The sequence below is a fragment of the Charadrius vociferus genome, unplaced genomic scaffold, assembly GCF_000708025.1.
Source record: "Charadrius vociferus isolate BGI_N301 unplaced genomic scaffold, ASM70802v2 scaffold15, whole genome shotgun sequence".
NCBI classification, from domain to species: Eukaryota; Metazoa; Chordata; class Aves; order Charadriiformes; family Charadriidae; genus Charadrius; species Charadrius vociferus.
Window position 1 is genome coordinate 2382943 of NW_009650064.1, and position 11197 is coordinate 2394139.

At 34.3% G+C, this 11197-nt stretch overlaps 1 protein-coding gene across 3 annotated transcripts in view; it reads right to left on the minus strand.

Annotated features, from left to right (window-relative positions):
- RIMS2 (regulating synaptic membrane exocytosis 2) overlaps positions 1-11197 on the minus strand; it is a 340994-nt gene that overhangs the window by 127517 nt on the left and 202280 nt on the right. For all 3 annotated transcript variants that reach the window (XM_009891810.1, XM_009891808.1, XM_009891809.1), the window contains 2 exons: positions 10911-11090; positions 9645-9754 (listed from right to left, as the gene is read on the minus strand). In XM_009891810.1, the coding sequence (XP_009890112.1) occupies positions 9645-9754; positions 10911-11090 (290 nt within the window). The remainder of the gene's footprint in view (positions 1-9644; positions 9755-10910; positions 11091-11197) is intronic.

Sequence of the window (11197 nt, forward strand, 5' to 3'; positions counted from 1 at the left end):
CTACTAGTGTAACTGGGACTAACCCCCATGTGGGCACCTGGTAGAGATGGAAGTGTAAGAGTGAATATCCAAATTTTAATAAAGCCAAGCACTATCTATATGATATTTCATTCACTGGCAAAAGATATTGATGAGACAAAGTCTAAATGTAATATGGCTTTAGAAGTACATGGAAAAATAATAACAGATTTCTTCAGAATTTTCAAAGCAATTTAGAAGCATGAACTCGGATAAAACTTCAAAGTAAGCTATGGTTGTTCATTGCAACATTCCTGTTCTATTTTTAGATAATAAATCTAAATCTCCATGTTAACACTTCAGTGCTTTGTATTAAGCTTATTTCTACAGCATTTGAAATAGAAGGGAATACCGAACATAATAAGAACTAGACAATAGAGATGATTGCTAATAACATAAGCCTTTCTCTACCAGTATATGCTAATTAAAATGGTCCATCTCTCCTATGACTAGAAAAAATGTGCCAAACTTGAAATATATATAGCCAAGTCATGTAAAAGTATATAGACCTGGTAAAAAGTGGAAGACAATGCAGACAATTTTGTAGATGTCTTAAAAATGTACTTGGTCTCTTAGAGCAAGGGCGACTGGGAATTCGTAAATGAGCAAAAGTACAAAAACTATGCCACTAGTTCTAAACGGGCAACATGATCATATAGCTAGGTGGTAAAAACTACATCTTCAGTAATACAGTTAGCTGTAAAAAAAAAAAATAAAAAAAAAAAATCTGGAGTTTTTGATTCCAAGAAAGATTTTAAAACCATAGTTGAAAATTATTTTAAGTGCAAGAAGTAAAACAACACATTAAAATTGAACATATACAAACTTACTAATTTTGAACTAGCAGAACTAAGCAACACACACACATGCAGCAAAAAATAAGTATTTCTCAAACACCCACAATTCACTAGCAATAGCATTATCAACTTGCCTTTTCGCCCATTAACAGGTGGGGTTTGATGTTTTTCCTCACAATCTTTATAACATTAAAAACAGACAATGATGATTAACAATTAGAACAGCTACTATGACAAACAACGTAACTATATCACACACAAATATTTTGCAAACTAGGTTAGCACAATTCCATGCACTATGCCTATCACACAACACACAGAGTGAACAGTGCACAGTACACACACCAGTGAACGGTACACACTTAGCAACAGAAGCACAACAAAAGCAAGAAAAATATAAAGTGTACTACAATGAAAAATGGCAAGGCAAAGATACTTTGCCTTGGATACTTTGGATGCTTAAGTGAAAGGTACAATTAAAAAATATACATAATCTTGCTTTCCAGGTATCAAATCTTGAAATTACTCTAGCAAGTAACGAGCCCTATCATAGTAATTATTCCTTCCTGCGTTTTAAGAATAAAATAGTGATCCATATTTTCTTTTCTTAAACAACAATGGAAGTAGGATCAAGGACATGGGATTCCAAAAAATCTGTGATTCAGGCACTGACACTTTTAAGCAGGGATGGCATTTTAGGCACACTCATCCTTAGCTAGTAATTTTTCCTACGAGCTAGTATAAGATGTATTTCTTGCTCAGCTTACCATTTTTTGGGGCCACCTTTTTGGAGCACTTAATTCTCTCCACATAACTGCAGTAATACCCTCAGTGCACTATCCTTCTCTGGGCTTTGTTCCACGGGCCTTGAGGTATGTACCGCACTGCCAACTGTTAGGCAGCTAAGTTTAGCATTGGTCTAGCCCCAAATATTTATAACCAGGAAAGCTTATCTGTGCTGCTCTTCCACATCCACCACAGTTGATGTGCTGTCACAGACCATTATTAACAGGGATAACAAATTTTTTTTGAGAAAAGATTTAACTTGAAGATCTAACAGAATGTAACCTATTAACAGTGCATGTAAATGCACATTTATGCTTTTATGACTCTTCCTTTGAGAAAGAGACTCAAGAGCAGAAAAATGATGGTTAAAAAAATCTCTAGATCTCTGCATGTCTTTGAACCTGTACAGTGTCTGTTTTCTGAAATTAGAAGGTAAAGTTGCATATTTTAAACACATGGTATTTGAGTTGAAAAAATATTTGCATCTGTTTGATTTGATAATCATCTATCAGTTCTCATTACACTAGCTTTCTTTTTCTACCAACTGAACTGTCTTCCAAGCAGGATGAGGGACATAATACAAAATATTCAAAGTATTTTCAGGTAATGTAGTTCCCTACTATTTTTGTTCAACATCATCAGCCCGCCTACACAAATTATGGAAGAAAAAGTGTCATGATACAATCATGTTTACTTCCCTGCTTGTAAAAAGCACCAATGCAAAGTAGAGGGTACCACATCTAAGGGGTGTCCACCCAAATCTGCTAAGGCTGTAACTTGGTCCCAGTGACACAGTACTTTCATAAAGAGGAATTAAAAAAAGGTAAAAAAGTTAAGTTATTTTTGCAGGTTGAACTATTTTAAGCATTAGCAAACTGGTAAATAAACTATGCTACATTGAATTTGTTTGTCTTGTTCTTACCTAAAATGATACAATTATTATCTGGATTTTGAACTTTTAATATATTTACAGGCTGGCTGGTAAAGCTTCCCTACATGCTCAGGGGAAAATATTTCTAAAGGAGATAGGCACTTGTGGTCAGACAGACCTGCCTCGACCTCTGATTCCTGAACTCCAATACGCTTGTTTTCTTCATCTCCTGCTGCATTTGTATAAGCAAGGTATGACAGGGGGGAAAAAGCAAGACAAAAAACATGCATGCTTTGTTACAAGCTGTTCACATGAAAGGTAAACATCAAACAAAAGACATTCACAATAACATACAAACCCTCAGCCTGTGGCATAAATTATTTTTTGAGCAAATCAAAGATTAAACAAATCCTTGTGTTATTTTTCATTAATATCTCTGGTTTACTCCAATGAGATCCTTCTGCAAGTAATGATGGTCATATGCAGCCCTTAATATCCCTTGTTGCCAATTTCTTATTAAATTATTGAAGCACTGGAAAGCAGATAATAAGTACCAAAGCAGAGAAAGCAGACATATATTGGTATATAATTGGTTTGAAAGCACATTCTGCTTGGTTTTGCTTTAGTTTTTCCAGAAATAAAAGTTCAAGCCTCTATTCTCAAAGAGCATATTTAAAATCGTGTATAAATAATAAGCAAGTGGGCATACTCAGTACCTTAATAAGTGCAGAAGAAACAATGCAAATGTTTTTCTAGGTTACAAAAAAAATCCTCAATTTGCCAGATAATATGCTTTTTACCTGGATTTCAGAATAGTTAGAATTCAGAAAGAAGGACACTTTTTCATCAGTAACTATAGTTGCCTAGAACATATCAAAATATCAGAGAATACTGAAATAGTTGGAAACAATGGTGATAAGCATTATCACCAGTTCGTGATAAGCAACACAAATATATTTCTTTTATGTCATTAATAAAGAATCATAACTTTCTTTTGTGACAAACCCCATCTAATACCAGGGTAACAATTGTAATGATATGGAAGAGTGTTGAGCTGAATACCTGGTGTACCCCACACCTGCTTTAATTTAAATGTCAGTTATTCATTAACCACTGGTTTGATGTGATGCAATATATGGTAGTTTTTCAAGGTTTAGGTTTTGATTACTTATTGATTTTTTGTGTTCTCTGTTCCCAGATATTTTTTTTCCAGTTCTCTCATTACTTGTATAGGTTTATGTGCAACTAAATAGCTCATTAAATTATTTGACTTCAGGTTTAGCTAGCGTGTAATAATAACTTTAAAACTACTTGTTCTAACAGGTTACTGTTAATAGGGAGAGAGATTTAAGTTATAATCAAAGACAATGCAATGGAAACTAATCTCTACATAGATTTCTGCTCTATAATTCTGCAATAAAATCATGCCATTGAAAATTCCAATTAAAATATTCAGCAGGGACACCATCTATACAATCAATCTTCTCTCACAGAAAAGAATGTATAGAAGGTGTGCCAAAGACTCTAAAAAATCGATTCCAGTAGAATTGAACTAAAATGTTTTTGGCATGTTGGTACCCTGAAACATAAATAAACAATGACTGTTATGAGCACAGCCTTATGATTTTTACTTATTTTCCTTTATGCACTTTGTAGTCTCAGACCTAGATAGTAAGACCTTCAACTGGCACACAGAAAAGGTGTTTAATTCCTCCTTTTGCCAATCCAAGAGAAAACTATGAACCTTTACTTTCCTTGAAAGGTTGGAACTTTTCACTTAAGCAGCCTAAGCCCTACATATACGTATCATTTGTTCAAGTTTTTCTACGGAAATTGTACTGATGCAAATAAAATATTTTCATATTCTTCAAGGGCTGAGGACTCTGCCACCTCTCAGGAGAGTGAGCTAAGCATCCACAAGTAAAACACAAAGGTATATTTTTGCAAATTCCTACTTGAAGTCAAAAACCCGGGGTAGATTCATGCATTATCCTAAGGCAGCCTTGTTACTGATGTTGACTAAGCTATTCTCTTTACTTTTCCTGTCAAGCGCACATAATGCAAGTTACCCTGTGGAAGCGCGAAGGTGACTAATATCATACAGTCAGTACCGCAAAAAAATCCACACTGCTGTGTTTGACTAAGTCATCAAGTTCCTAGCCAAGCTGAAGGCAGTTCAAGTTCCCATCCTATATTATATACATGTTATCAATCACCATTTACAAAACAAACTACCTGTATGCCATATATTTTTAAAAACCTGTGAAATCACAGCTGGTAGAGTATGATAGAATTACGAAGAGTGTGAATACAGGTTCTCTGCAATTGCATTATAGTAGTATTTGTCTCCCATCAATATGGGAGGGCACTGGGCACTGGAAAACACACAATAAAATTTCTTCTCAGTTTGCAAAATTTTGTCCTGAATGAGACAAAAGCCCTTAAAATAAATAGCATGTCTTTCTGTCTGTCCATAGTATCAGAGTCAACCATCAGAGTGCCTCACTAACTTGCACTCCATACTGCATGAGTTGCAACAACAATACAATTGACAGTATAGAGATTTTCTTTTTAAAGATTTGAAATTGTATCTGAGAGATATAAAAACTGTAGTTATGTCTGATAGCTATCCCTGATTAAACCTAATCAACTACCCCTGTTAATTCCATTCATAGATAATTTTATTCTGGAATAAGATCATCCATAGCAGAAGTTAAGAGGGGACAGTTAATCAGCATTAATGTCAGCTTTAGCAGCCTCTGAAACAACTTTCCCAAGACACAAGATTATTACGAGAGCACGTAATTAAAGTCTGTACCAGAGAGCAGAAATAGAAGGGCAAATCCTCACTGAGCTCTACTATTTGCTAAATTTCTGAGCACTTCATTTTTTTACTTAAAGGTTTTATTACATTTGTTTGGCCTGACATAATTTTTTATTTTTTTCAGCTGGGTAGATAATTGTTTTTGGGGGTTTTGGTGGTTTCTTTCTTTTAGGCATGAAGAAAGAAAGGGATATGTTTATTTTTCAGAGGAAAAGGAAAAAATTACATTAGGAAAAAATACTCTCTGATTAGTAATTAACAACAAATTGAAAGGGCTAATCCTGAATACTTTCAAGAGCACTTTATGGTGTTCCATTTTAATTAGCAGCAAGCAGTCATTGAGTTCATCCTTCTACCAAGGCAAGTAAGAACAAAGAAATATATTAAATCCACATACAAATGAAAAAAATCTTGTTAACCCTTAAGAACTAGAAATATTCCCGTATTCACTTATTGTCTGTAGAACATTTAAGAGTACATAACAATTTCACTGCTAAAAACAAGTTCAATTTAATACTATTGTTTTTCTACAAATGTTCATTAGAAACAAGATATCTCTATCCTAGCATAATTTAAAAATATACAAGTAAAAGTTCAGCTAAAAAAAAATATTCTTCTGGTATTTCAGTAGTGAAAATGTGGTAAAACCTTAAGTGGTCTCAGACTTCTTTTAGAACCATTTTCCAGCCATCTAACATGAAAATATATGAAACTAACAAAGCCTAAAGCAAAACACAAACTGCCTAGATGCTTATGGTATGTTCTGACCAGATAAGATAACGCCATGCATTTCAGAGATACCCAGTCTTTCTTTTGAACAGGTAAATCTGATACTGGCAGCAACACAGCTGTGGGAAGCTAAGGAATTAGCCAAAATGTCATGACCATAAAAGATTGTAAATGCAACATAGCTAACGATATTTGTATGTTCTCCTACTGAGCATGTGGGACACTGAGAAAAGATATATAGGTCAATACACTACTGTTAGGAATGGTCCTTCATAGCTACTCACAGCTAGATTGCTTAAAAACAAACTTCTCTGGCTATTTCAAAATCCTGAAATAAATTATTCTGGGGAAATCTAGATGTCCTGGAGGCAAAAGATGAAATCACATAACACAGTTCAGTGACTAAATCTACCATAAGTCAATGTCTTTTAATTCTGATCCTAATCTGGAAAGCAGTTACCCAGAGGTTTTTTTTCCCCTGTAAATTTCCCTTGCAGTTGTAGTCACATAGCCACAAGTACACCATATTCCACATTATACTGAGTGTTGCACTGTAACAAAAAACCTTCCCAACTGCAAACTACTTCCTTCTTTCTACTTGAGTCCCTCTATTTCTACTACATTTTAAGAAATGGTATGTAGTTTCAACCCTGTAACAAATAAAGATTATTCAAATGTATAGAGACTAAATGAGACTACTGTTGGAGTTACAAACATAGAAGTTTTTGTCTTTTACAAAACTGAGATGACTTCCAATTCCTTTTTATCTATAATGTATCTTTTACTAACTCTATTCTTCAGTATGATTTTAACTTAATCTGATCAACAGTAAAATCCTTGATTTCAAAATACAGAAAGCTTAACGTTCACAGCATGCTTCCATGCAATATAAAATCCCCTCTCTCATTTAAGTCACGTATATACTTCTGTAAGAACAGAAAGGACTACCCTGTGACAATGACATTTTCTGCTATGGCCATATAGCCTTCCCAACAACAAGCAACTGTTTTGATTATCACCAACAGACAACTGTTTTGATTATCACAGGGTATATGATAACACATAAAAATCTACTCAAATGTCTATGAAGTTTTGCTGCTCTATTTGTTAAATAATAACTCCTTCCACTGAATTTTAGGTTTTATCACTGGTACTTCATTTGCTTAAAATAACAATTTACTCCACAGTAAAAAATTAATCATAATTACGTTCTGTCACTGACAGAAGTTAGGTAATCTGATGTTCTTGTAGAGCGTTATGATTATTCCTTTAAAGAAAAGGATTAGAAAATTCTAACGAAGGATAGAGAAAGCCTAAAAGTAGAACTATACTGTTATTAGAATACGAGCTTTTCATTCATGACAGAAAATTATATACAATGATGTGTGAAAGTTGTATCTATGGATTATATTTTTAACTACAGTGTTTACCACCTTCATATGTGTAAAACTCAACATGAAATGTGTCTAGGTACTGTATCTTGAGTCGCTGATGATGATTTGATTGTACATTAAAACTCCAATATCTGTGGATTTGGCAATTTTCCTTAACCCAGACTTTCCAAAAGACTACATTAGACGGAGGTACAGGAAAATATTACTCAGTCTTCAAGTAAAACCAAATAGGTTTCCTCCAATTTCCAGCAGTACTTACCAGAGCAAACAATTCTAGCACTCCTATAAAAAATAATTATTTCATTGAATTTATTATATTTCTCTCTATAGAACCTATGATGTAAATAAGACTGCAACCCTCTCTAATCAAAAACAGTAAAAATATGCAGTACTTCACAATTGCTGCCCTAAAGAGCTCACAGTCTAAATAGATATACTAAGCGAAGAGCAGGGAAGAGTGATAAAACATGAAAGCGTATACAACAATGAGAGCAAACATCATGTGATTAGATGTGATTATTTCCTGGCATATCTAGACTCTATTTCATGTAAGCATTTTACGACACATAAGACGACAAAGAAATGAATACACTAGGGTGATGATCTGAGAAAACAGAGTTCTCTTTTCATGAAGTTTCGCTTCCAAAATGGAAATAAACACTGCAAACATTGCAAATACTAAATTAAAAAGTCTGATGAGACAGATACAGTAATATTACATATAGACCCTCAGTGGTATAACCAAGGACTGCAATTGATATCTCGTGGCTTGCTATTAAGGAAATGAAATGGTTTTAATGGTATAAAATATAAGGGGATTTAATTTTAAGCAAAAGTATTATAAATTTTTGAAAGACTGTCTTGATTCGATTAATTTTTGCTCCTATATTATTTGAAAATGAGTTATTAATACCTAGTACCTGTATAACGTTATAACATATTTGCAATAAAAACATTGTTCTCATTAAATGCATGGCTAACGTTAAACATGTCAAATAGCCTCAAATGCTTAAATTTAAATATGTGCCTGAAGTGCTAATCCCAAAAAGGGACATACATATGTAGGTTAACTGAAATACTTATTTGCTGCAGTGTATACCCTTGGTATTTAAAAATGGGCACATGTCTAGGTACTTTTCTAATGATGATCATATTTAGATAGTATTATTTATAGTCTTTTTTTCATGTAGAACCCTGTACAATTTATGAGCCACAGGTCTGAATATAAAAAAGACTAAATAATTATGACATTAATTCTGACTATGTCTGTGCAATCAAGGAACATCAATTGCAGTTGGGTTTATTTTTCCCTATATAGCCTCTCAAAAAGGCTTTCAGGTGAAAAACAAACCCTCCTTTATGTACAGACCTTCATAAGATTCTATCTCCTTGTCTCCATTGTCTAGGGAAAGTAACAAAAACAAAACAAACAAAAAAAGGGAACCAAAGCACAGGGGTTAAAAACAACAGAAGTTTTATAAAAGATACATTATACATGTTAAGAAGGATTAAAAAAAAAGGAGTGTATATGGCCATTTAGACTGATTTTGCACAGTACCTCTAGTTATCAGAAATGGAAGGGTGAAAATGTATTTGCTATCAAAAATGTGTTTATACACCTCTGTTTTTAAACATTTTGGAAGATGTCTCAATTGACCAGTGCTTTTATAAGACATTAAAGATAAGCACAATTACCATACCAGTAAAACATGAATCATGAAATATCTTGCTGACCTTTCCTATTTTAAAGATTATTACCTTTCTTCTTGCTCTTCCTGTTTCAAGATGCACAGGTTTTATATTAGTAATCTGTAACACACTTCATGTGAACCCACAAGTGATCAGCTATGCTCCTAACTCCCAAAAGAGCCAGAGTTTTATCATTAAACAACATACAAAAGATCGTTTCCTGTGCCTGTTGAAGTCAATGACAAAACACCTACTGAGTTCAAAAGGAACAGGATAATGCTAACAGTCCCTCTTGGTTCGTGTGCATTGTGCTGTTGGTGATTATTGTACTGCTGATGATTCATTTCAGTCAAGAGTATTGTAGATATTAAAAGATAATAGAAGAAAATACAGTGCAAATTACAATACCACTATCAGATACTAATTCTGTACACAAAAACTCAATTTCAACTGTAGTGCCAAAAGAAAAGTAATATATAAAATCGACCTTCATGAGCAATTTTGCAACATCATTAAGGAGAAAACCATACACTTACTTCTCTCCAACGTTCCCTTTGGTGGGAGCTGCGGCAACTGCCTGCCCCTTCGCCCTACTACTGGAGTACTTGATGGACTTGTCTGAACAGACCCAGTTCGAGGATGTGACCTATGAGACACATATCAAAACAAACCGCAGCCATTAAATGACAAATTCAGCCTTAAATACCATCAAGAACTGATAACATGACTAAGTAGGCTTGAGATCACTTGGGACCCCTTGCAGTCCTGCAGTGAAACTATTATCTCTTTTCAGAAAAAGACCTGATCAAAAAGAGAAATCTCTCTAGGGGGAGAAAAAAAAGAAAAAAAAAACCAAAACAAAAACAAGCCAAACTAAGGCTGAACATCCATAAGACGCTTGTTTGCACAGTCAAGCCAGAAAATGTATTGTGTGTATATTCATGTGCATATAGATATAATACCCACATACACATAAATTTATCCACAGGTCAAATTCAGTGATCTTTACTCAGCTTGTATTAGGTTAAATTGCCATTGAATGGCAATGACATTACAGGGATTTGTCTAAACAAAGTAATAAACTGAGAAAAGACACCAGTATTTGACTCTAAATCTCACTGGGGATTTGATGTTTCTAACTAACTTTTAGAAAACAAAAAGAATGTATTCTGCAGTTCTAAAATAAGGAGAGGCTTTACTGAACATCAACTAGACCAAAATATACTCATCTTTTTATTGTATTTTGTTTATTTAAGCTGAAAGTAATCTATAGAAATCTTCAAAATGTCAATCAGTAAAGTATAGCACTCAAACAGGAACAATACAGACTATGGCACAGTAAAATGTAGTCAGAGAAAATGGCGGTTAAAATGGTAATTAATAGACAAAGTTAGTACAGTCCATTAAAAGAAACTTTTTTTTTTTAAAAAAATAGTTTCATTTGATGTTGTTATGATGGTTGTTCCATAAGCGATGTCTGATGAACACAAACAATTTCTCATTCTGTAAGAGAAGAATATGATAATTATGAGGTGCTTTATGTGGGAAACCATCCAGGATTCCTGATAAATGAGAAATCACAAACAAATGTAGTTAAATACTGTTAGTAAACAATTTGCAATGGCAGCCACACCATTATATCCAGAGTAGAATATAAGTAGTGTGTTGGCACGGAAAGGGTTAGTATCTACTGCTACTAGTGAACAGCTAAGGATGAGGCGATACCAATTAGCTACTGGGAAAATAAAATGGTGAGCTGGTGGGGCAGAAGGGGATTAGTCTGATTGATTTGTCTGTTTCACCTCGGTAAGGCAGGTGAAGGAGGGGCAGATCTTCCAGTCATTAATGAAGGCATCGACCTGATGAGGTTTGAGTCAGGACGCTCTGTGGATCGGGAGCGGGAGTTGGTCCGCTCTAGCATAGGACGTTGCTCTGTTGATCTGGATCTTTGATATGGCTGTCTATCTGCTGCTTCACAATTCCTGTAACGTTAGTCAAAAAGCAGCTCAGTTGACCTTTGGCTTTTCTATTAATTATAAAATATGCTGCATGATACTGGTTTGGAGCAAATCATTATGTACATTATTTT